The sequence below is a fragment of the Tenrec ecaudatus genome, chromosome 4 (genome assembly GCF_050624435.1).
Source record: "Tenrec ecaudatus isolate mTenEca1 chromosome 4, mTenEca1.hap1, whole genome shotgun sequence".
Classification (NCBI taxonomy): Eukaryota; Metazoa; Chordata; class Mammalia; order Afrosoricida; family Tenrecidae; genus Tenrec; species Tenrec ecaudatus.
The window spans coordinates 50835452-50861357 of record NC_134533.1 but is presented as its reverse complement, the minus strand read 5'-3'; the positions used below and the strand labels follow the sequence as shown (position 1 = coordinate 50861357).

General features: G+C 54.7%; 1 protein-coding gene and 1 long non-coding RNA gene across 4 annotated transcripts in view; one reads left to right on the top strand and one right to left on the bottom strand.

Moving 5' to 3' along the window:
* The window catches only part of NAV2 (neuron navigator 2), a 396305-nt gene extending 370624 nt beyond the window's left edge, over positions 1 to 25681 (top strand). For all 3 annotated transcript variants that reach the window (XM_075545975.1, XM_075545974.1, XM_075545973.1), the window contains 12 exons: positions 771 to 924; positions 2165 to 2327; positions 2995 to 3095; positions 5712 to 5807; positions 7575 to 7743; positions 10828 to 11063; positions 14669 to 14823; positions 15127 to 15198; positions 18282 to 18478; positions 19520 to 19638; positions 20966 to 21169; positions 22441 to 25681. In XM_075545975.1, coding sequence (XP_075402090.1) covers positions 771 to 924; positions 2165 to 2327; positions 2995 to 3095; positions 5712 to 5807; positions 7575 to 7743; positions 10828 to 11063; positions 14669 to 14823; positions 15127 to 15198; positions 18282 to 18478; positions 19520 to 19638; positions 20966 to 21169; positions 22441 to 22566 — 1792 coding nt within the window. In that variant the 3' untranslated portion in view covers positions 22567 to 25681. The remainder of the gene's footprint in view (positions 1 to 770; positions 925 to 2164; positions 2328 to 2994; positions 3096 to 5711; positions 5808 to 7574; positions 7744 to 10827; positions 11064 to 14668; positions 14824 to 15126; positions 15199 to 18281; positions 18479 to 19519; positions 19639 to 20965; positions 21170 to 22440) is intronic.
* On the bottom strand, positions 11567 to 16660 carry LOC142444764 (uncharacterized). The gene is made up of 3 exons (XR_012783931.1): positions 16340 to 16660; positions 14684 to 15883; positions 11567 to 14272 (listed from the first exon to the last, which is right to left on the bottom strand). It is a non-coding gene; the product is annotated as an uncharacterized LOC142444764 (long non-coding RNA).
* Positions 25682 to 25906: the final 225 nt, after the last annotated feature.

The window sequence follows — 25906 nt, the reverse complement described above, 5'->3', positions numbered from 1 at the left end:
AGGCTCTCGGTTCCCCCACTCAGAGTGTTTAAAATGAGGTCTCGCCCTGAGACCGTGGCCCTTCGTGATGAAGTAGCCATGAAAATAATGTTATGGTTGGGGGGTCGCCACCCCATGAGGAGCTGTATGAAAGAGTGGCGGCGTGAGGAAGGTTGAGAACCCCTGAAATCCACACGGGTTCGGAGATGGGGAGGGCCGGCGGCAGGGCACAGAGGGGACGCCACACACTGGAGGTTGCCGTCAGTGAGAATGGAGCAGCATCCATACGGGTTGATGGCCGTGACACTGCGGATCTGCTCTGTCAACCTCACCCAAGTCACAACCAGTCATTCACGATAAACAAATTGGGTATGCCCCACCCCCCCACCCCCGTCGGGAGAAAGCTGAGGCTTTCTACTCCCCAGAGTGACAGTCTCGGGAACCCCTAAGGGAAGTTCTACCCTGCCCTACGGGGTCGAGGCGAGTCAGCGTTGATGGCAGGAGTTTGGTTTGGGGTTCGTGTGGGCCACCAGGAACGTGTTGGAGACTGAAGGTTAATGGCGTCTGTAGAATTTTCCGGAGAGGTACACCAGCGCCATTCTCCTGGCAGAGCCCTGCAAGGGAAAGCGCAGAAAGTCAGAGTAAAATCTGTGGGCTTCGGGTGCATTGGAGGTTGCCTCCGGCAGGAAGCCCAGAGCAGCTAGAGACGCGTGGTCACTGGTGACGTGAAGCGGTGGCTGGGAGGGAGAGGGCCCGGGGTGTCTGTTGGTAATGGCGGTGTGTCTCACCAGTATCTCCGAGTGCATGGACAGTGAAGCCGAGACAGTGATGCAGCTCCGTAACGAGCTGCGGGACAAGGAGATGAAGCTCACCGACATCCGCCTGGAAGCCCTCAGCTCCGCCCACCAGCTCGACCAGCTGCGGGAGGCCATGAACAGGATGCAGGTGAGAGCCCCGGGGCGGCTCCCAGCCAAGCCCGAGGGGCACCTCAGAATGTGATGGCACCCCTTCTCGGCCAGCCTCCCTCTTCCTCTTGCACTTCCCCACCCACAGATTGCTCAAGGGCCAGTCTTGTCCTCTTCGCTTCCTTTTTAGCTTTAAAGTGATATTTAGTGGATGTAGAACTAACTAACCCACAGAAGTTTCTAAGTGAGGAGTCCAGCAGGACAAATAACCCCGTGCCCTGAATGACGCCAGGTTTGCATGGGAAACAGATGCCCAAAACAGAGACATCCAGCAAAGTACTCCTCAGTTTCCTGGATTCAAAGACCAAGCTTTGGAAGCCTCAGAGGTGTCAAACCCAGCGCTGCCCCGTGTGGTTCCCCCCCGCCGTCACCCCACCCCATGGTCTGCTGCGGGCACTGTGGTCTCCTTCACACAGCCTTCAAGGCTTCCACAGGTACCTGCTCACTCTGACTCCCCAGCTGCAGGGGGCACGCTGGCTCCTTGCACACCCTGTGAGTCCCCATTTGACACTACACCTCCTGCAGACCCCAGCGGAGCCCTTCCTTCTGTTGAGAAGCCCAACGCCACAGACCCTTCACCTTGGCAAGTCAGTGCTGTCACCGCCGGCCTGCTGATTTGCCCCGACATCTGCCACCTCTGCCGTGGGTGGCAGGCACTGGGGTCTGCTGTAGCTCGCTGCTCTCTCTGACCACAGTGCCAGTGCCTGGCACATCACAGGGGCTCCAGAAGTACTCACCAAACAAAGGACCACTGGGAGGCCTGCCCAGCAGGCCTCGCTGGAAAAGAACCCTTCTCTAAGACGTTTCTCTAGACCACTGGCTCCGTGAGAGGCTCAGCATGAAGGGGACCTTGATTGAGTCCCCTTGGGAAGTGCTGCACCTGGCCAGCCCCCGACACACCCAGCAGCCCAGTTAAGCTTCTGAGAAGTCCTGCAGTAGTTGTGTGGACATGTGTGTGTGTAGGGAGGGGGTGTCAGGGGTAAACAAACCTGGGCCAGCCCAGAGTTCCCTGAACCTCTTAGATTGTAGAGCCTTTTGTTTCACATTCCAGCAACAGAGTTTGGGAAACACTGCTGCTGGTCTTTCAGAGACCTGTTGTCCCACAGGACAGAGCCATCTCTGGCGCCGTGACTCCTGCCAGGACTGAGTTGGGCCCCCGCAGAAAGGGCTGGTTCCCATTGCCCCCACCTAGTAACCATGCTTCTCCCACTCCTCCGCAGAGTGAAATCGAGAAGCTGAAAGCTGAGAACGACCGGCTGAAGTCTGAGTCGCAAGGCAGTGGCTGCAGCCGGGCCCCCTCCCAGGTGTCCATCTCCGCCTCCCCGAGGCAGTCCCTGGGCCTCTCCCAGCACAGCCTGAACCTCACGGAGTCAACCAGCTTGGGTGAGTGGTGTCCTCAGACTGGGGCCAGGGCTGGACTTGCCGCTGGCCCCCCCGGTGTCCAGGTGAGAGCCCCAATCTAAGCAGCTCAGCAGATGAAACGGAGAGGCAGCAAGAGCGTGTGCACCTGGGGTGTGTGTGTGTGCGTGTGCGTCTGCTATCAACATGAGCCCAGCCGTGACCCACCATCATGCTTCGCTCCAGCGCCCCAGAGCCATGAGCTTGGGGCCCCTCGCCCGTCATGCTGAGCTCCATGCAGTCCAGCGTCCACGGCTGACCTGCAGGTGGAATGAGCGCAGGTCCGGGACGTTCCCGCCTTCAGGATGGACCCCAGGCCGGGCAGCACCCAGTGACCGGGACGGGTTTTGTGTGTGTTGTTTTCCGTTGTAAGCACATTGGAGGCTGACGCTTTTCTCCCATGATGCTGCTGTCGCTGCTGGTTTTGGTTGAGTCCTCCCTCCTCGCACTCCCATTTGGCACGGCGCGTGGCCAGCCTGCTGGCGCCATTGGTGACTGTGGCTGCCTTCTCCATGCTGCCCTCCCCACCACCACCCACCCACCCCGACACCTGGTTTGTCCTGCTGCTGTGTCCACAGCAGTGGGGGTGTCAGGACGCCGCCGGCTTTGCTGTCCCTGCGTGCCTAAGGCTGTTGATGTTTTCCATTCGCAGACATGTTGCTGGATGACACTGGTGAATGCTCGGCTCGGAAGGAAGGAGGCAGGCATGTTAAGATAGTTGTCAGCTTTCAGGAGGAAATGAAGTGGAAGGAGGTTAGTGGGACCCCTCTCCCTGCTCTGTCTGCCCTTCCCTGGGGACCACTCTAGTTTAGTGATTGAATGCTAAAGCCCCAGATCACCTCAGGGCCTGGGGCGAGCTTGGACGCACTACTAACACATTTCTTAACCAACGGTAACACTCCCTCCCCCGCCCCGCCCCCCCACCCCCACTCCCGGGCAGCATTTCCACACTGGTAAGTGGCTAAGGTCCCTCCCTTCCCCATCGCCAGTGCTTGCCTCCCCCTCTCCCTGTATTTTCATGCAGTTAATTCAATAGTAACATCAGTCAGGAATGGCTCCTGTGACCCTAACGTATTCCCGAGACCCCTCAGGGTGTAAGCTGTGTATGAAACCCCAGAAGCAGTGTGAGGTCTGAACCCGGGGAGTTAATCATGGAGGTCTCCAGGAGGAGGTGCGTTTGTGAGCCGTCTGGAAAGGACAAGAAGGCAGCTGGGAGAGCGAGCACAGCCCAGAAAGATGTGCTCAGTGTATCAGGCACCCTCTTAGTAGCTAAGCACACTCAGCATGGACAGTCCAAAGAGAAGCTGGCCACTTATATCCCCAGTGGGTTTTCGGGGCACTTTCTCCTCATTTCCAGAAGTTAGGAAGCTACCAAGAGACTACTGGGAAGTGGGGTCGGGGGAGCGACAATGAAAGGTAATTCTTTTCATTAGTGACCAAACCTAGATGATGCTGTGAATGGCTTCTCTTTAAAGGCGGAGAGACGAAATAAATAAATAAAGGTGGAGAGACCTGTCCAGTCCCTCTTTCGAGACCCCTGAGTTTTGTTAACGCTCTTTCTGGGTATTTCTAGCTACCACGCGATTTCATTTCAGAGAGCTGGGGACCCAGCCAAGAACAAGCTAATCAGCGTCCCCACACTGTCAGAGCACAACCGGGCCCCATCACGTTTTCACTGGCTGCATCTTGGGACGTGGCTTGTCAAGCCTCTTTTCCACGCCACCCTCGAGTCAGCTGAACCCACCTTGGTTAGCAGCTGAGTGTCCGCACCCCTCAGGGGAGGGTGTGTGTGTGTGCACAAACCCCAAAAAGGTCGCCATCAAGCCCTTTCCAGCCCCTCCCACCCCGCAGACAGCGGAACTGCTCCAGAGGGCTTCTGAGGCTGTGCTCTTCGGGCAAGAGCCCTAGAGGATTGAGCACTGGGCTCCTAAGCAGAAAGCGTGGGGTGCAAACCCAGCAGGCACTGGGCGGGAGAGAGGTGAGGCTGTCTGCTTCAACAAAGATGTACACGAATCCCTCTGTCCTGGAGCACCGCAGCTAGTCGGAACAATGCAGTGGCAGTGGGTTTGTTTTGGGCGCTTTGTAGAAGCAGGCTCCTACGTCGTCCTCCCACAGAATAGCTGTGGGTTCTGGATGCCAACCTTTCAGTTGGCAGCTGAGCACTGACCCACCACAGGGGACCCAGTGTCTGCAGCCCGGCTTTTCCTTGCCAAGAGATTCTACTTCCCAGCTGGCTCTTTGGTTCTTACTTCGGACTGACCCAGAAGTTGAGTTTCAGAAACATGTAGCCTAGAAGTTACTCCTGTAGCTTTGTGTGGGACTAGCCAGGGGGAAATGCATTCTCATGGCAAGGACTGTAGTTTTGAAGTAGCCCCAGGTGACAAGCCTGATACACATCTTATTTTCATGCTCATCAATATCATCAGCAGGTAGTTTACATCCACCCAACAATTACAGGTCACTTGCAAATACGGTACCATTTGGGGGTCACCACAGCATCTAGGGGAGATTGGCCACCCAGGATTTACCTCCATTTTACATTCCATACTTTGAGTTACAAGGCCAGTGGGAGGACCAGACCATGCAGGGGAAGGACCAGGTCATCAGACTGGAAGCCTGTGCTGGCTGTGCCTAACTGTCAGGTGTCCCCCCAGCTCTCCTAACTCTACATCCTAACAAGTGTGTTAGTTAAAAGGCCAACGGAATGACTTATGCCATTCGTGTTGCTTTGATCGGTGTTAATTGGGTACGCTCAGTTTGGCAGAAATGTAAAAGAAGGGGAAAATGATGATTTCTCTCTGTTATTAATTTTCTAAATTGAATATGTTTTTAACTTTATGATAAAGAAAATAGAGAAATCATCATTTTAGGAGATAAGCTTGCTAGACAAATAATACAGACATAGCTAAAAGGTAACCTAAATGAAATCAGAACCCCTCAGTGTGTAAGCTGTGTATGAAACTCCAGAAGCAGTGTGAGGTCTGAGCCTGGGGAGTTAATCATGGAAGGCCTCCAGGAGGAGGTGCGTTTGTGAGCCGTCTGGAAAGGACGAGAAGGCAGCCGGGAGAGCGAGCGCAGCCCAGGCAGAAGGGTGTGTTCAATGTATCAGGCTCCATCTTAGTAGTGTTACAGGTCCCAGGGAAGGGATCCTCTCTTCTTGTCCCACAGGTTGCCCTTCTGGTGTAGGGAAGTGATACAGAGCAGGAGAGGGCTATAAGGCTGTTGTGTTAAAAAAAAAAGGGAGGGGGGCTTTTATCCCCCTTTCTTACGGTTGGCGGAGTCCTGCGGTGAAATCTAAGTCCTCTGCTGATCTGTGTCCCCCAAACCCCACCTGTGTTCACCTGCATACCTTACCTTTCCTTACCTTAGGATCCCAGACCGCATCTCTTTCTTATTGGCTGCATTGGAGTCAGTGGCAAGACGAAGTGGGATGTGCTCGATGGGGTGGTTAGACGGCTGTTCAAAGTAAGTATTGCAAGGAGACGGCTACCACATCATCCCTGACAACGGGCTCTGGGCTTATGGAAGTAAAGGGCACTTTATGTCTTGAATTTGGCCAGCTTTCAGACCCTGTCCCTTCTCCCACGTTCTTGTCCTGCTAAAACTGGCTCCCTGGCCCTAAAGTGCACTAACGGGTGATGGGTAAGTCGAGGCTGGCAACTGCCCAAACCCCGCCTCCCACCTGCCCTTGGTAGTGGTCGGCCAGCTTATGAGTGCCCTTCCCCAGCCCAGCACAAGGACGTGGGCTTTGTAGTGTCCAGATTGCTCCTGTGACTTGTAACCCTGTCTTGTTGAGCTGCCACATCCATTTCCACTCTTGGTTTCGGGGGATTTGATCTGATTGGCTCCATCGAGGAGTCTGATTTGTGCTCCATGTGACGTGCATGTCAGATCAGGGACGGGCGTGAAGGATGTCGGCATATTATTTATTTTCTCTTCTATCTAATCAAATCACTGGGTCGGTGTCACCACAGGAGAAGCACCGAGGGGACCCTTGAGCCGTAAGGTGCTTTTCAAAGATGATTTGGTACAATTTGTGCAGTGTCCAGAAGTGTTCATGAATGCTTTCTCCTGAACGGTGATAGCCAGTATTTATTGTGCCAGAAGCCACGCAAAGAAGCGCTTGACTTTGCCCCGACGCATCCCCAGGTCTGGGAGAAAGATCGTAGTCTTGTTCCCATTCGAAGGTGAGCAAGGTCGAGGCCCAGGTTGGGTCCCTTGCCAAAGGTAGGTCTAGTTCAGGGGCAGCACACTTCTGAGATGGAAGAGCCAATCCTGCTCCTTACATTTTAAAAATTATTTGAGAGGTATGAGTACATTTTTAAAGCAAAGGAAATCACCATATTCTGAATGGTACCCTTTAAAATGTCTCAGTGGTACTTCAGAGTCGCGTGTTACCGCATGCCAACCCCGCTCTAGCTGCCTGGGTCTGCCTGAGCGCGTGACCTCACCAGTTCTCTGCAGCCTCTATCTAGCGCCGGCATACACGTGGCTTTACACAGAGGAGATTCTCGTCTTTGCTTATCTCCCCCTTCATGGGGGCCATTGGTAGAAAGGTGACCAGGCAAGAGATGGGAGCGGCTTTGGGCAAACCCTGCTACTGCTCCTACTCTGCTCCCCGTCAGCTGGACCATCCCGGGATTCCAGACTCCAGCTGGGCCCGAAGACAGCTTCTAGACCATCCTGGACGAGGCGGCCACGAGGCTGTTCCAAGCAGAGGCCTGATAATGGTTCCAGACCCATCACTGGCTGGCCCCGAGGCCAAGGACCCGTGCTTGCTCTCCGTTCAGTGACAGGACAGTTCTTGGTCACTTACGGTTTCTGAATCCAAACGCATCTTCTTTTTTAAAGGGCCGGGGCGGCTCCTCTCTCACAGCCCTGCGTTACTCTGTCCTGAGCACAGTTTCCCCTTGAGCCAGAAGGCCGGTGGAGCCCTTGCTTGTCACTAGTTTCATGAATTTCCCCTGCCCCATTCACAGGCCCTGATGGCTTCAAGGCACCAGAAGGATGCTTCAGTGCTTGGTTCACACAGTCTAGATGTTCACTGCCCGGGTAGATAGCCAAATAAACCTGTGTTTGAGGAGGCCCGTGCTCCTAGGCCAGTCAGCTCTTCTCCCCCGGCCGAGGTCCACACTTCAAGTCAGAGAGAGATGACGATTGTAAATCACCCAGTGAAACCACACACTGTGGGCAGAGCTGCGCCGTGTCTCTGAGGGCCTTTCTCTTTTCCAGGAATACATCATTCACGTCGACCCGGTGAGTCAGCTAGGGCTGAACTCCGACAGCGTCCTGGGCTACAGCATCGGCGACATCCGGCGCACCAACACGTCTGACACGCCCGAGCTGCTGCCCTGTGGCTACCTGGTTGGGGAGAACACAACCATCTCCGTGAGCGTGCGAGGTACTGTGCCTCCGTGCGGGCCACCAGACAGCCTGCCTGCGGTTTCCTTTGGGCAGGTGTGGATGGGCTTCTCCCCCACGCCCCTCCCAGGACCCTTAGAAAGGGGGGGAGCACTATGCGTTTCCAACCACCATGGGAACAATGGTTTTCATTCATGGCCAAGAGGATGGAACCAAAGAGCCCATTAGCCATGACTCCGCGCTGACGGCGGGCTGTTAGTAACTGTGTGGAAAGGCGTTTCTGCTGGCGGAACTCCTCACCAACACCAGCGAATGACTCCCGCCAGCACTGCTGGCCGCGGGCCCATTCCGCAGACGGGGAGAGCGTGGTTGAGGCTACAGCCGCAGGGGCCGAGACTGCGCAGAGAGAACGCTCATCTATCTCCCCAAGTTCTCTAGAGAAAGGAAATGCTCTCCTGGAGAGCTTTAGTTTGGGAATGGCAGCATTATGGTCGCTGAGGATTGGAGACAGAGGCAGGAGTAATTCGCCGGCACACGAGAGGCTCCAGGTGCTAAAACCCCCAGAACTCAAGGCCATCGGTCGATGCTCTGAAGGACAGGGTAGAAGCGCCCCGAGGGGTTCCGAGACCAACTGTACAGGATCCCAACAGCCCCGTCTCTGCCCGCTGAGCAGATGGGGGTTTGGAACTGCCCGTGCTGTTTAGCAGCCAGCCCAGTGCATACCCACGATACCCCCGACTTCCTGCTGTGCTGTTTGGGGGCCGCCCGATCCACTTTATTTCCCGTTTCCATTTGTCTGTAAACTCCCAGTTTTCCTATACTGTGCGGACTGTACGTGGACGCACATTGCACTATGCTCGTCTGATTGATTTGTCCACTGACTTCCTTACCTGAGGCTGAGGTCTTGCCAGTGCAACCTTTGAGCTGCCCAAGGCCACGCTATGTGTCCTGCTAAGGGGGATTTTCTAAAAGAGCCAGCCTGCCTGTCACTCTGATGGTGACAAGTGGTGCATTTGCCACTCGGGCACCAAGCATCTGATCATGTTCATAAAATAGCCTGATGCATCCCAGTTGGCTCCCACTGGTGGCCACTGCATGCGTTGCTGAAGAGAGCCACTTCATAGGGTTTCTCGGCTGTTACAGGAACGGAGCAGGTGCAGACCCTTCTTCTGCAGGCCCCTGGGTTGGCTCAGAGCACCAGCCTGTAGATGTCTACTCGAGCACACACTGTTGGAGTCACCCCTCGCAAGTAAAATCCCACACTATTGTCACTGGGCCGCAAGTGCTAGAAACTGACTCAAAGCAAGCTTTAGCCAAAGAAAAATATATATGTATACATCTACATACACCAGAAAGATATAGATCCACATACCTGGGAAACCCAGAAGCAGGCTTCAAGCACCGCTGGATCCAGGTGCTCAGTGTCACCAGAACTAGCTTGAGCTCAGCTCTGCTCACCACTGCTTGGTTTGTTTTGTGAGCATTCTGCACAAGGTTGTAGAAATGCCATTGAATAAAAATAATATACTGTTTTAAAAAAAGCCACTGGCTTAGGATCCTTTTAATTTAGGAACCCCAAAGACAGTATATTTCTGGAAGGGATGTAGGGAATCCCACCCCTGCCTGGCTGAAGGTGTGGATCAAACCTGCCAGAACACCTAGAATGGGTTTCCCCTACAGACAGCACTTCCCTGCAGGAGTGAGGAGGGAGGGACAATGACAGTTGCAAACCACTGTCACTACAAGGGGAACTGCGTCAGCCCATCCAATTGCAAGGACCTATGTGGCCCAGTGTGCACCATTCATGTCCTGATTGGATGCCCGTGATTTCATCGGGGGAGGGGAGAGCTGAGGAGGGAGAGGTAGGGAGGAGGCGGTGTGCTGAATGAGATTGTTGGCCAAGTAGTCCCTCCCAGGGGGCTACTTAAGGCAGCTGACTAACAGAAAACAAACCAGCAACATGTAGGCAGAGACACTGGGGCCCATCGGGACCCCGAGCTGTCGAGCATGTGGAGCTGGGTGTGCTGCAGTCCCCGGGCATCCGGGGCTGAAATCTGAAAAGCAGCACGTCTCCGGGTCTGCCCTCCTAGAGAGCTGGGGGCTCGAACCACAGAACTTTTCACTTGGCTGCTAAGGGCTTGCTCTCCATGCGGCCAGGGCCTCATATTGAGGCTGAGTGCCAGGGGCATCCTAAGCCTGCCTCCCCTTTTCCATGTTCTCTCTGGAATAGTTGGTGCATTTCGGGCCGCCGAGTCCGAGCGGACTTGATGGCAGTGAGTGGTGAGTGTCTTACTTGGGGAAGGATCGGAAACACGAATTTCGTCACTTAGAGGGTGGTCGATTTGCAGTGAATACTCGCGTGGAGGGAAGGTGCTATGATGAGGTAGCAGAAGCCCTGTGCTCTACTCTCCACTTACAGGTGCCAGGGTTCTTGGAGTATGTTTTAACTGAATCACCCTAGGTTCTGGGCAGAGCATCTCTTGGGGATCATTTCAAGAACATTGCTCAAAACTGACCAAGAACATAGCTCTTATAAAAGTCAACATGCCTGACTAGTCCGGTACGGAAGGGACAGGTCCGTGTCCACGTGACGGTGTGGGAAGAGCAATCTCAACATGTACCATTTAACCTAACACTGTTCTACACATCCCCAAATCGTATGATCCCACTGCCTCTCCTGATTTTACTCAGCTTTATCTTTGTGGTCCACACACGAGGGTAGCAGCGGCCTCTGATGTGTGGGACAAAGCAGAGCGAAGATGCTAACTGAGGGGCCTGGCTGACATTGACACACCAGGACAAGATTCTGCCGAGGTTTGGGTCCCTGGCACTGGGTCTGTACAGTGGCCCCAGACAGGCACACCATGCCCGGAGTCAGTTCTCAGAGGGCAGACAAGGACTGTGGGCCCAGGAGTTGAGTGTGTGGAGCCAGTAACATCTAATGCTGACGGGAGGTGACTTTGTGCTGGGTACCTGCATGGGCAGAGGTCTCAGGTGAGTGAGTTGCTAAGGAAAGGGAGCAGCTCAGGTCTTGGCAGTCCTCTTTAGCAGCTGCAGAGGGCAACCATGCTTCCCGCAGGCCCTCCAAAGCCCCTTCTTCCTTCCCTCCCTCCCTCCAATGCAGGGCTCGCAGAAAACAGCCTGGACGCATTGGTGTTCGAGTCTCTGATCCCCAAGCCCATCCTGCAGCGCTACGTATCCCTGCTGACAGAGCACCGGCGGATCATTCTGTCCGGCCCCAGCGGCACCGGCAAGACCTACCTGGCTAACCGGCTGTCCGAGTACATGGTGCTTCGAGAGGGTCGGGAGCTGACTGATGGGGTCATCGCCACCTTCAACGTGGACCATAAGTCCAGCAAGGTAAGGGCCGCACTGGGAGCCTGCCGCCCAACCAGGGCGCACGCCTGGGTGCTTTCCGAGCTGTGGAGATGGGTTGGTGACGGTGGCTGCCACAGTGGGCGACACAGCGGGCTCAGCCACAGGAACGATGGTGAGGCTGGTGTGGGGCCAGGCAGCACTGCACTCTGGCACACCGCGTCACGCTCAGTAGGAGCCCGCTCAGCAACAGCACGACAGTTGACAGCACTGCTGGGCTGGTGGGAAACAGTTCTTCCTGGAAGCGCTCCTTCAGTGGCTACCGAGCGCCTGGTGGCTGAGGAGAGAGGGCAGCAGAAGCACAGCCCTGGTGCTCCCACCAGTAAGTTCCATCCGGGCTCAGGCTCCAGCTCTGGAAACGCTACCTCACCAAGCCACGCATAGGCTCCGAGCTACTCAGGATTTCTTTCCCTTTTCTTCATTTTCCTAATAAGGATTTTTTTTTCGTTAGTTTTAAGTTTTATTATTTTTCAACATGTTTATTGGCACATAGTTACAACTGAATAATTCAATCGTTCGATCACATCAAAGGGAATTGTACAATCAGCACTTCTATCTGGTGCATTCCCCCCACTTGTTAACTTTGTATTGTGAGTTGGGTAAAGGTTTACAGAGCAGAACATCAGTTTTCTGTTCAACAGAACAAACACATTTTTTTTCATCTCGCTGAAGTCCCTCCACTTGCTTTCTGTGTGTCTTGTTTCTAACCTTCTTAACACTGTCCCTGGGTAAATGCTGTCCTTTGGCCTCCAGTGCCTGCCTAGTGGTAACTGTGCACCGGGTAAAGCTGTCTGTGGTTGGACGTAAATGGAGTCCCATTTCCAGATCTGCAGGGTGACTAGCAGCCATTGCCTCAGGGTTCCACAGTCTCTCTCTGACCAGTAGCCTGGGCTTTTTTATGATTTTGAGTTCTGGTCCACATATTTCTCCCACTTTATCCCGGGCCTTCTGATGCGATTCCTTGCAGGACAGTTGTAGTGGTGGGCAGACACCATCTAATTCTGGTGTTAGTCGCCTGTTTGCCTTTTTTTTTTAAGCATCCAATACTTTCATACCCATTTACCAGGAATGTACCACGTGCTACAAAGTTACACTTTTTCCAGAATAAACCCTTCTTCGGTGCTAACAAGGGCAACAATTGAAGCCCACATTTTGCTGTGTCTTCGCCTGCACTAGCAAGGTGGCCTTACCTTCATTCCTTCCAAGGAGCAGCTGTTTCTATGCCCACTTTCAGAGCAGCACACCGAGGCTTAAAGCAAATAGATCATGTGCCGCAGGCCACTGAGAGCGGGACTGGAACAGGACCCGAAGGCTGGGGCTTCCTAGCGGGGACCTAGCTGGCTGTCCCTCGGGGTTTTGGGATCATGCACTCTAGCTGGTCCTGGGCACAAAGGAAGTGATTCTTCTGCCCTGAAACTGCCTGGGGTGATGGACAGAGCTGCCTCCTAGGCTCCATGCCTCCATGGCCTGGAGTGCAGTGCGTTGTGGGGCCAGGACTATGTACCCCCACCAAGTTCCCCGGGTGATCTGTAAGTCTTCCTGGAGTGGCGAAATGCATGCACCAGCCACTCCCACGCCTCCAATTCCCTCCGGTGCTACCCCAGTCGCTGTCCTTTCTATAACATTCCCCACCATTCACAAAAACCAAACCCAAAGCGCCCCTTTCCCTGTCCTCCCTGCCTCTGATTTCTCTGTGTGTACTGTTTTCACGAATGGGTGATCACGCAGTACGGGTCATTTTGCAACTATTTGTTCAACACGATGATTTCAGGGTCCTGCCATGCTGCGGCATGCACCCAAGCTCCCACTCTTGTTATGTCTACCTGATAACCCTCTGTCTGTCTACCAACCACACTTTGCATGGCCAGTCATCTGCTGAGGGACGTTTTGAATGTCTCTACCTTTTGGCTCTCCTGGGTCGTCACACCTCCATCAAGTCGGTTCTGACTCTTAGCAACCCCATTAGACAGAGAACTGCCCTCTTTGGGCTTCCAAGGCTGTAGAGTTTTGCAACAGTAGAAAGCCTCATCTTTCTCCTGAGAAGCAGCTAGTGGGTTTGAACTGCTAATCTAGTTCTAGTGGCCAGTGGCCAACTTGTAACCTCTAGATGACACAGGCCACCAATCATTGTGCTGTGGGGCAGAATGAGGGAGAAGATGGGGGTCAGGGCAGGTGTCTTCTCCAGGACCAATTAGAGCAGGACCCCAGGCATGTGGCCGGTGGTCTCAGCTCTATGCTGCCTTCCCTGGGCATGGCACCCGAGGTCAGCGCACATGCTGCCGGCAGCATCCCTCAGGCCTGAGGGAGGAGAGTGGGTGGGCTGGGGTCTCAAGGAGTCAGGGGCGTGCCCCAGTCAGGGGCCTGAGGCTGGGTCCTAGGTGAACGGGGCTAAAGAAGGAGGGGCACCAGTAAATGAAAGAAACCGAGGGAGCTTCTCTCTCTCTCTCTCTCTCTCTCTCTCTCTCTCTCTCTCTCTCTCTCTCTCTGTGCCAGAGCTTGAGGGGCTGCCAGGCTGCCTGGCTGGGTAAGAAGCACACACTGGGGTCTGTGTGCAGCCTGCTGCTCCCGCCTGTGGGCTCGTAGGCCAATTACCTGCCCTGGAGTGCCTCTGCTGTAAAGCAGAGACATCTTACCTGCTGATCTTGGGCTACCGACACAAGTTAACGTGGGGGGCGTGGGGAGCTTCCATTTCATGGCAACATCGAATGTAAAAATGGTGGGATTTTCCCAGGAACTTTTTGAAGCCCCTCGTACGCATAAGGCACTTGGAGCTGTGCCCGACAGGCGAATGTCTGCTTATGCCACGCTGATTCTATCAGACAGCACCCAGGCTCTGGACAGGCGCAGAGCTGCTTCAGCCTCTTCCCCCAGGAACCGTATCCCCTACCCAGCCTAGCTGCCTTCTGCTCTTAGCACTCATCCTGTATCTGATGTCCTACCTGCTCAAGGTCAAGTTCAAAGCCAGCTTTCAACAAGGCCCCTCCACATGTCACATCATTCTTCCTCTACTGCCCTTGCTACGCCAGCCACATCACTAATCATGCCCACTTTTGTAGGCATCCAAGGCCCCTGTTTGATGAGTCTGTCCAGGGTTCTGGATGAGTCAGTCTGTACGGGCAAGCAGGTGCCGTCAAGGTTCACAGCGTGTGAGGCACGGGGCCGCCAGACGCTTCCTGGAGCGGGCATGGAAAGACCTGTAAACAAATGGACAGGGTGTGGTAGAAACCCAAACAAAAAACAACAAAACTCACTGTCCCCGAGTCTGTTCTTACGCAAAGTGACCCTATAGGGCAGTGTAAAATTGTCTCTTTGGGTGTCTGAGACTTCAGGCTTGTATGGGGGAGTAGACAGCTTTGTCTTTGTCCCTCCAAGGGGCTGGTGGGATTGAACCACTGGCCTTGCAGTTAGCAGCTCAATACACTTGTTACTCAACCCACACTCACCCCAAATCCCCCTCAGTTCCAAGCCAGTGCCTTTTTTATCAGGTAGGCACGCATGCGCGTTTGTGGATGGGGAGCCTGCCTGAAGGTGCGGAGCACCTGCATCTGCGCAGGGTGCATCCATGAACCTACCCTCCCATGCCTCCCTAGGAATTGCGCCAGTACCTCTCCAACCTGGCTGATCAGTGCAACAGTGAGAACAACGCCGTGGACATGCCTCTCGTCGTCATCCTGGACAACCTGCATCACGTCAGCTCCCTGGGCGAGGTCTTCAATGGGCTGCTCAACTGCAAGTACCATAAATGGTAAGGACCAGCTGCAGGCGCCCTGCAGAGGCTGCTCCGCACTGTGCACGGCTGTGGGAACGCGGGGAGGCCTGGATGCAGACGCCCTGCCCAGGAGAGCGTGGAGCCCGCGGAGCCTGCTCCGCACTCTGCACGGCTGTGGGAATGCGGGGAGGCCGGATGCAGACGCCCTGCCCCCAGGAGCCCGCGGAGCCTGCTCCGCACTGTGCATGGCTGTGGGAGTGCGGGGAGGCCGGGTGCTGTGGGCGCCCGGCTTGCCACTGTGGGTCAGAGTCCCATAGCTCTCCCCCTCTCGTCCCGCAGCCCTTACATAATCGGAACCATGAACCAGGCTACCTCCTCAACGCCCAATCTGCAGCTTCACCACAACTTCAGGTAAGGGCCACTTCCCATGCCCCAGTAGAAGCTGGACCTGCACAGAGCAGGGAGTTCACTAGAAGGAGCAGAGGAGCCTTCTTTTGAGTAGCTCGTACACGCTGGGCACTGGGTTAAGCTCCTTCTCCAACTCAGCCCATTTAATTCTCACCACAACCTCAAGGGGTTAAACTCATTAATCTCCATATGCAAATGAAGAAACTGAGGAAAGGGAATGAAGTGTTCTTGAGGTAAAAAAGCAGGTCAGCGCAGGGCTGGCATTCAAACCCAAGTCTCTTAGATTCTACATCCTGCTCTAGTGAGTTCAAGAAGGCAACTTGGGGCAAAAGCTGCTGGTGCCCTTGCCTCCCCCCTGTGCCCTATCAGTGACACGACCCTGTCCTGAGTGAGCATGTGCAGCACAGCTCTGCCGTGGGGGTGTCCTTCACCCTGCTGGTCCCATGGGCCGTCGGAGCTCCAGCGGCTCTGTTTCCACCGTGAACCCGTCGACCACAGGCAGGTGGCTGTAAGGAACAGAGATGTATCGTCTCACAGTTTCGGTGGCGAGGGGCCCACGTTCAGAGCACCATGTCCTGGGCAGGCTCCTTCTCTGTCCGCTCGCTCAGAGGAAGACCCTGGTGTCTCCGGCTTCTCTTTGCTGCTTCCTTGGTGATCCCTCAGGACATACCTTCCCCTCTGTTCTTTCCTGGTTTGTTTCACGAATAGGGTTAGTACATATACTTCACCTGTCATACAATGTAATCATTCAATCACACTAAGATTTGTGTGATCACCACCACAATCCATTTCAGAACATGTTCTAGTTATTGGCTTTCCACCCCCACTAGGGCATCTGTCAGTCCAGTTACTGTCTCCATAGACCTACCAATCCGGGATTTCCTATACAAAAATCATACAAAGCCCACAGAAAGCAAACACACAAAAAGCCAACAGTGACTAGACAAAACATCTTGATGCCCGTTTATTTGCTCTTCTGTGTCTCAAGGGTACGTTTTAGACACACCCTCCACAAATACAGCCTCAATAACAGGACACAGAAACCCCATTCCCAAACTGGAGTACAAACCGCTGGTGACTGGTGTTGCCATGAACCCGCACACACTCGTGGCAGTGAGTTTTACAGTAGTAGGGTACCACCTACCTCGAGGGGAGACAGTCCCATTCAGAACTCCTCCTCTGCCCACGCACCATCCCGAGGCTCACTCACGGCCAGGGTGTAGGAGGGGCCACTCCACTCGTCCTGCCAAGCCTAGACCTCCTAACAACCCTCTGTGTTGTCCCGGAGCCCGGCCAACTCTCGTGCCCTGCCCACGGCGAATGACTTGATGAGAGCCTTCCTCCGGGCTGAGACCCCTGGCTGGGCATTCGATGGCTGGCTTTCAGGCCCAGAAAGATCTGCTCTTCCGGGGTGCTGCAAACATGCTGTGTCTCTATAAGTAGGTTGTCCCAGTCTTGTCCAGACTTCCTCCAACCTCTCCCCGGAATCCATCCTCTTCCTTGCTGCTCCCTGCCAAACCACCAGGCTGCATTCCCCACGATAACTGGGCCCCCTGCACGCCAGCCCAATTCCTGGCGGCCCCAGTGAGCATTCCAGAATGCTGACCACATACTACTCGTGTTGAAAGCCCTGCAGTGGCTGCCTATCGACTTGATTTAAAAGCAGACCCCTAGCCATGAGAGTCAAGTCCACTGACAGGGAACTTCTGAGTCTCCTACACACTCCACATTGTCATGTCGGTAAGGCTACCACATGCCCTTCCCGCATACACACCCCTCCCCAGCCCTGCCCCTGCCCGTCCTGTGGCTCCTCTGTTTATTCGTCCAGTCCCAGCCCAGGGAAGCCCCTCAAACCAGCCCCCCCTGGGCCCATGTCTCCTCCCTTCATTCACTTGTCTCTCCTGCTCTGCGCTCCTCGGGAACTATGCTGTCATCTTGTGACAGAGTGGAGCGATTCAAAGGGCTTCCTAGGCTGTGATCAATGGAGGCAGAGCTCCAAGCCTTTCTCGGAAAAAGCCAGCAGGAGTGCCTGGCCATTGCTCCACCAGGGCGCTGGGTTTTGATCACTGCTCCAGCTCTGTAGCCCAGCCCAGGCCTGCTGCCCACCATCGTTCAGTGGGTACAGCTCAGTTCTGGAGCCGGGCTACCTGGGTCCTCATCTTAGCCCATCTGTTCATCCATTGTTTGCTCATGGACAAGTGACATGAACTGCCCGTGCGTCACCATCAGGGGGGGGGTCACCACACAGGACTGGTGCTGTTCTTGTTCGGTGCCATCGAGTCGACTCTGACCGTAGCCACCCATGCACAACACAACGAATCACTGCATGGTCGTCCTGCGCCGCCCTCACAGGGTTTTTATGCCTGAGCCTGTTGTAGCCTTGGGGTCAGTCCATCTCGTTGAGGGCTTTCCTCTTTGCTGTCCCTTCACTTTACCAAGCATGGTGTCCTTCTCCAGGGGCTGGGCTCTCCTGACGGTGTTTCTGCAACAGTAAAACCGTGACTCAGGAATGACCAGGAAGCACTCTTGGGCGTGGAAAGAGGAAACATTTATTAGCCGTTGACCCCGAAGAACTAGCGTTCTGGAAGATCTGGGCCCCGAATGGCAAGCGGATGTAGCTTTTAACCTTTGTTTGCAGGAGTGAGGTCAGGAAGCAGAATAGAGAGATTTCTAGTTTAAACATAGTCCTTAGTGGAGGAGGAAGGGGTGGGTGGGTGCGTTGTGGAATGAGGAAGTAAATGGGGCATGGCTGTGTTGGGTTTCTTTCCCAAAGGCTAAATTCCATTGCCATCCTTGCCTCTAAGAAGCACTCTGGCTGTACTGCTTCCGAGACAGCCGGGTTTGTCCTTCCTCCAGGGGTGGCTGCGAACAACTCGGTGTCCGGCTTGCTGGACACCTGTTAAGTCTGTGCACAATGGGAGCGGGGACGGGCTTGTCCTTCCTCCAGGGGTGGCTGCGAACAACTCGGTGTCCGGCTTGCTGGACACCTGACTTTGTTAGTCTGTGCACAGTTGGCCCTGAGGTTGGCCATGCTTCACATGGCTGAGCAGCCCAGCTGAGTGACAAGGCCTTCCTAACTCCCTCAGGTGGGTGCTCTGTGCCAACCACACGGAGCCCGTGAAGGGCTTCCTGGGCCGCTACCTGCGGAGGAAGCTCATGGAGACAGAGATCGGTGGGCGGATGCGGAATGTGGAGCTCGGGAAGATCATCGCCTGGATCCCCAAGGTCTGGCATCACCTCAACCGCTTCCTGGAGGCTCACAGCTCCTCAGATGTCACCATCGGTAGGCACGGGGAGGGCAGTCTCGTGGCGCTCCACTCGCTTGGAGGTTCATCCTCACCACTGGGCAGGCAGCTCTTTGCTGGACTGCCCATGCAGATAGAAAAGGGACCCTGGGACAGTAGCGACCATTTGTCCCTGTGGCCAGTATTATGTCTCCTGGCCCATGTCCCCTGCCCCAGTGCCAGGGTGACCAGCAGTGGAGACTCAGCCAGCCCTTTGGGATTGGCTTTGCTTTAAAAATAAAAGTTTACTCATAGACCTGGTTAGAGATTTAGAATGGGGGCTGAGGGAGTGGGGTCAGGGGTGGTGGTAAAGGGTGTTTTTAGGGAGGTGGGAAGCTCCCTGCCCATCCACCATCCGATGTCATTGTTTGCATTTGGGCTTATTCCTTGGGTCCCTTTCACACCATGTTTCATGTGGTGGCAGTGACAGTTGGGACACAGGTGCCACCCCACACATTGCACCCGCTCATGAAGACCCCCCCGGGCTGCTGGGCTTTCATCAGCGCATGTCAAGGCGACGAAACCAGCAAGTGCGGAGCCGTGTCTATTCTCCTGGACATTGAGTGTGCTGCTGTTCTGCTTTTTTTTAATCTCAATTAATAATACATCATAAATTATAGGTTCCCAAGCTTATTTGGCCTACAGCCCCCCTTCAGAAAAGAGAAAACCCCCAGATGGCTCAGCACCCTCCTGGCAATGGGAAACTTCACTGCTGTAGCCCAGAACTCAAGATAAAGTGTAGGGGCTGCTTGCAGCCCCGCTGGGTCATGCCAGTGTCCCCATGAGACAGTATCTCTACTCTGAGGAATACTGGCATAAATCATTGCATCTCTTCTGGATGGCTCCTTGGGTACAGTCCTCTGGGGTGGGAGCAGGGAGTGTTGGGGTCCTGCTCTGGGCCCCACCTCAGCAGCTGGTATTTCTGCCATTGGCCCTGCCTTCACTCAGCTCCGGGGTAGCTCCTTACAGGAGGCCCCGGCCATGGCTTCTCCTAACGCTCTTCATTCCCACTTCTGACTTCTCACCCCTGCGCTCCCCAGGCCCCCGGCTCTTCCTGTCGTGCCCCATCGACGTGGATGGCTCCAGAGTGTGGTTCACTGACTTGTGGAACTACTCCATTATCCCGTATCTCCTGGAAGCAGTCAGGGAAGGGCTCCAGGTGAGACCTGCTTCTGGTGGTCATCTTGTGACCAGTGCGTTGCCTGTATCTCCTTTCCCAGGAATCTGGCTCACATGAGGGGCCAGCCCCTCATCTCTGAGGCCATCAGCCTAGAGTCTAGACAGTACAGCACAGACGTGGCAGCCCACGCTGGCTCACCACTGGTTAGCTATGTAACCCCAGGCGAGTGGCTCAGCCTCTCTGCACCCCAGTTCCAGGGCTGTAGAGGGGCGTTATTGTATGCTGCCACACAGAGTTGTTGACAGGGGTCCAGACAGCCAACTTAGTGAATGCGTGAGACATGGCAGAGTGTTCTCCTATGATGGATTAATGCCCTGGATTAGTCTTGAAACAAGGGGAAAATTGCTTTGTTTGTTGGTTAAGTCTTATTTTCCAGAAAGGACATTGGGGCTTTAGGAGAATAATTGGCTTGTCCATGGAAATTGCTTAAGAACTTGAGGGAGCTGGGATTTGAACTCATGCCTCTGGGTGCAGGTCCAGGTTCTTAACCCAGTCCCCTAATCACTACCAGTTTTCAGTGCCTGTGTGGATAATGAAAAGAGTGAAATCAGCCACTTCTTGATCAACCCCAGGTAGAACACTAGGTGGTTACACCAAAGTAGGAGCTTTTCACAATTTTGTTAAGCCCAGCGGCAGAGGAAGACGTTCCAAGGGCTTCCAGCACCCACAGGCACGAGTAGGTCGGTGCCTGGCTGAATGAAACTTCCGACTCACCTCGCAAGCAGGTTTCCCAGGGTTCTCTGCTTCCTTCACCCTGGGCAGGGGGAGGAGGGTTCCTCAGCGGACTGAGAGTGAGCAAGGGTGTGCACTTACACTCCACCTCTGACGGAGCCTGTGAATATGCAGGCGCTTAGTCTGGGTAGATACCTCAGGGCTCTTGGCAGCAGCAAGCCTTCGGGGACATTCAGAACAATAAGGACCTGACCAGGAAGATACATCTACCTCAGAGAGGCCACTGCAACAATGTCAATATCTCAGTAAAGCAAGTTGCATGGATTTCTTTGGTTTCCGGATGCATATAAAAGTTAGGCTATGTCAAAGAGAACTCTGGGAAGTTTTGGGAGAATGGCCAAAATGTGACCTAGACACAAAGGGAGCGTGTGCTGTTGGGGAAATGACGCCCATGGCAGGGTTGTCAGACCTGCAACCTGCAAAACCCGCAGCACCTGCGAGAGCGCCAAACGAGGTGTGCCTGTGGTGTGCGAGTGCTTAACCCCTGGGCTCAGGGAGTTTTGCAGAGCTGCGGGGGCGGGGCTGCAGGGGAGGACGTGGCCTGCTCCAGCCTGTCCCTCTTGGCCCGTTTCAGCTGTATGGAAGGCGAGCCCCCTGGGAGGATCCGGCCAAGTGGGTGACAGACACGTACCCATGGGCAGCCACCCCCCAGCAGCATGAGTGGCCCCCACTTCTGCAGCTGCGGCCTGAGGACGTGGGCTTCGACGGCTACTCCGTGCCTCGGGAGGGCTCCGCAATCAAGCAGGGGCCCCCCAGCGACGCAGAAGGAGACCCACTGGTGAGTCCTGTTGGCCAGGCAACTGCCCACTTCCCATCAAGCTGGTGGGCTTGACAGGACGCCTCTAGAAAGCCCAAGATGGCTTGGGACAGCTATGACCACCCCAGAATTAGGTATGTTTTCCCCAGTACTTTCTCCTGTGGCTTCAGGGGTTCAGTTAAGCCTTTAACACCCCTGACCTTGGTTGTGTTGTAAGGTTAGGGATTTGCTTTTTCCCTAAATGACCACCTGTTGCCGCCACCCCATCCTTGCTCTCTGACCTGAGATGCCCACTTTACCATGTGCCTCCCTGTTCCCCAGACCTCCCACATTGGTGCCTGAGCAGAGGCGGAGAGGTATGAGGGCAGAAGGGCTCTGGGTGGGGAAGGGGGGCTGAGTATACTGAGATGTGTTCATAAGTCTTTAACACTGCCAGAGCTGCGCAGAGGTTAAGTGCTCAGTTGCTCACCTAAAGGTTAGTGGTTTGAAGCCCCAGCTGCTCCACCGGAGAAAGATGTGGCAGGCCACACTCGTGAAGAGTTACAGTCTTGGAAACCCTGTGGAGCAGCCCTCCTGAGTCAGCATCATCTCATGGGTTTCTCTGGGGGTTTGGGTTGGGCTGTTTATTGAGTCCACTGTATATTTGAAGCTGGTGACGGGTTTGGTGGTTGTGTTTACTGAGCACGACAATGTGCTAGGCAACGCCCTAGGCTCACAGCTTAGTACACATTGTCATTTTAGTTCCTGTGTCAACCTCAGGGGACAGGTGCTGCCATCCCTCCTCAGTGAGGAGATGGCGATTGGTGAGGCGATTGCCTCTCAATTCCTGATTAGAATGGAGGCCTGTCTGTTCTGTACCTTACTTTGAGACTGGGGCACTCTAGGCTGGCCTCTGGCCAGAGACAGAAGTGGGGCAGGTACTGCAGATGCCGGCAGCAGGGCTGTCCTTGTCCCAGAAGCGGGGATGCTTGACAGGCATCTTCACCTCACCTAGGCCAGGGCCACACCTGGGTCAGGTGCATCTCTTGCAAGTAAAAAATATATTTACAGAGGGCTGTCCATGTTAAGGGTTTTACATTTATCACTTCAGTCTCAAAGGGAAGGGACGGTTAACCTTGGGAGAAATTTGGCACAAGGAAGTGAAGTAACCTGTCCTCAGGCTGTGTGTGCTGGGGCGGGGTGTGGGCCCTGGCAGCCTGGCTCAGCCCCTGCCGCTCTCCTTTGCTCTGTGAGCCACAGGCGCCTGGGCGGGAGGCGGGCGGATAAGCGCTCACACCCTGCTCTCTCCACAGATGAACATGCTGATGAGGCTGCAGGAGGCTGCCAACTACTCCAGCCCGCAGAGCTACGACAGCGACTCCAACAGCAATAGCCACCACGACGACATCCTGGACTCGTCCTTGGAGTCCACGCTGTGACCGGGGCGGCCCATGGCGCCAGCCCTCCTCCTCCGCTCCTGAGCCCCCTACTCCCCAACCCACCGCTCCATCCCGAAAGCGATGGATTCCTGAGCCAGCCCCCCTCCCCTGCCCCCTAGCCGCAGTGCCCGAGCTGCAGAAAGAGCAAGACCCCGCGCCCCTCCGCCCTGCCCTGCCAGGGGTGCAGCCCCCTCCCCAGTCCACGGCCCGCGGAACTGCACTACGTTTTGTTTTATTTTAACGTTTCGGTTCTGCCTTGTTGGTGTGACCTCCCTAAGACACTGAAGCGACTTCTCGGGGAAGGCCCGTCACCGCTGAAAGGGGGACAGAGAGAACCCACTCGAAGCTCTGAAACCAAACCTCCTCCTCCCCCGAGCTGCCCAGGGACGGCCCGGCTGGGGCAACGTTGGCAAGGGTCAGAGCACGCGACCCGCACGGAGGGAACAGGTGCTACGCGAAGTGCCCGACACCCCCCACCCCACATGCACACACACGCCCCTTCGGGAAAAGCAAGCACGCTCTTCCGGTTCGGTTTGACCATGGTGCTCATCTGCTCCGAGATGTGGACTGCCCGCTCCTTCCAGGTCCATCTGCTGCCGGGTCATCTCCGCCTGCGCGCGCGCCGTGGCGGGCACGTCCGCTTCCGGGTTATATATATATATATATATATATAAATGAATCAGGTTTTGTTTCCCCAACACTGTGTATCGCGAGCGCGGTTCCCCTCGGGGACCCGGGCCCCCTTAGCCAGGACGAGGCGCCGACCCCCGCCCCCCGCCCCCGGTCTGTCAATCCTTTGGCGAAAGGAACCACCGCCGGCGCTGAGCTTCCATTGGGGTCCTGCTCACGTTTGCTTTTGGGGGGCCCATCGCGCCCCGCTTGCTACATCCCGCCGCAGGGGTGGGCTGTGTGTCCGCCTCACGGCACGGCCGAGCCGCCCCCTCCTTCGAAGGTGCTCTCAGGCTGCCTCGCAAGACTTGCACTTTCTCGGGAACCGACGTAATGACGACAGCGTGATGACATCACGACGCAGCTGGGCTGGGGCGTGGCGAGTGGTGGCCACGCCTCCCCGGCAGCCTGGCCCCGCCCCGGCCTCCATCAGGACCCTCCAGGCCTGACCTCCTCCGGTGCTGACCTTCCCAAAGAGATGCCTTACTGGTTTTGTATAGCCGTGTTCATCTCCACGCGTGCCATGCCTGCCTGGGGGTTCGTTTGGGGTTTTTTTTTGGTGGGGGGGTTGGTTTGGTTTGGTTTTTTTCCCCTCCCATCAAAGCAAACAGGGCTAAAAAGTCATCTTTTCCTTAGGAGAACTCAATTTGCTGTAATCATTCTCATCTGAAAGCCTCAGTGTTGGTGCGAATGTGTGACCGTGGGCAAACAGGAAAAAAACCCATTTGGGGTCCCCATCAACCTCCAGCCAGTCCCCAGGCTGGAATCTTGAGCCATCCGATTCGCGCCAAGGCCGATTTCCCTCCCGCAGAGGGCACCGCCCCCTGGAGAAACCCACTTCACCGATGTCTTCAGCATCCTGGCATCTCCCTTCCAGAGTGGGGCAAGCCTTGGCGTTTGTTTCTGGTTGGTAGAGAGGCCCAGTGAGGGTTTCTAGGTGAGCGATCGGGGGTTTTCAACGCCGCCTTTGGCACTACCATTTCTCAGGGCAGGACGCTTTCCATCTTTCTTTCTTGCTCTCCCTTCACACATGACCTGCATGCAGCTGCTCAGTCATCGGGGCCACACCTGTCTCTGCCTCTTGGAAAGGAAAGGGGGAAGATGTCGCAGCAGCTGGGGAGAGCAAAGCCTTGCCTTTCCATCCTTACTCAACTCACCGAGCCCGAACTGAGCTCAGGCTGTTCAGCTGAACCTCAGTCCTCAACCGCGTGTGTCTGGTTCTGTTTTTGTCATTAGTGAAACTTTTCAACTATCGACTTAGCCTGCGACCAAGGGGCGTGGGGGGTGGGGGGCGGCAAACATTGAGCCTCTGGTCAAAGGGTGACCCTTCTCCGACAGTTTTCCCCTGACCATGACCTTATACCCTCATACTGTGAATTTGGGAGGAGGTGAAGTGGACTTCTCCTGGTGGGCAGTTTTCCAAGTCACCTTGAGTAGATAACACCTGTCAATCTTGGTTCAAACCTCCCCCTCTCCCCCTTGGGACACCCACTTCCTCTTCTCCCATCTGCCACAGATGCTCCTCGGGCTCACACCGGAGATCTCTGTACCTGGTGCGGTCCGATTGGTGAGTGACCATTCCAAGTAGCACTACCCTCTCCAGGCGTCACAACTCGGGTCCTTCCTAAAGTTTCGGGAAGCAGGGTTGTCTGATATGCACATTTCTTCCTTTGATCATATTTTCCTTTGTGTCACTCACCATCGACAAAGTGACTTTGTGCTCACTTAGGGCTCTGTCCAAACTGCTTCCATTTTGCCTTTTTCTACAGTGAGGCTGATTTTGAAATGTATGAAATTCTATGCAACATTTTATGTTGAGTTACTAATGGAAGCCAAAAGTTTTCTTTCTAAACTGCTAAGAAGCATACCGGCCATGAATAGCTAGGAAGACCTTTTAATTTAAGGTGGGGGTGGGAGCTGGGGAGGGACTAGGGAAAGGACGCATCTAGACCTTGGTTGGACGTTCAGGACATTTTCAAAGATTTTGTTGTTGATGCTTCAACGTCAAAGTTCTGTGTATTCAATTTTTTTTCTTGATCATGGCAAATCTGCTTCAAGAGAAAAAAATCCAACTTTGTGGATATTGAATGGAAGGTTTGCTGTTTTGACCTAGTTACTTCCAGTGGAGCGGTTTATGAAATATGTTCTATAAGATGTACATTTTTCTCATTGTAACATAGAAATTGTAAATAATTGATTAAAGTGCTGCATTTTGATGAATTTTTTCTAGCCATTTTTAAAGAGAAAACTAGGAATTGAGTATTTTGTGTACGGTATGTTTCATCCTTCCTCCCGCCTTTCTCCTCTCCCTCCCTATTTAATTTTCATTTGTCATGAGGTTTTGAACTTGCCGATAATCTGTTGGAGATCATGCCCCACATCATAGAGAATAAACCTGATTGTACCAGTCTTAAATTATTCATGATTCAATAAAATTGATGCTTATTTATTCAGATGAGTGGTGTGGCTTGTCTGTGAGCGCAAATCCCCACTGGAGTTCATGTTTCTGCCAAGAAGTCACTCTTGTCTCGCGGCAGCAAACACGCTCAGATGCTTGCACACCCATCCTGGCCTCTGCTGCCATTAAGAACCACTTCTCCGTTTTCCCCCCGAAGTGGCGACCCCTCTGGTGTGGAGCTGTGGAGGCCTGCAGGATTTCCAGCTCCTCAAA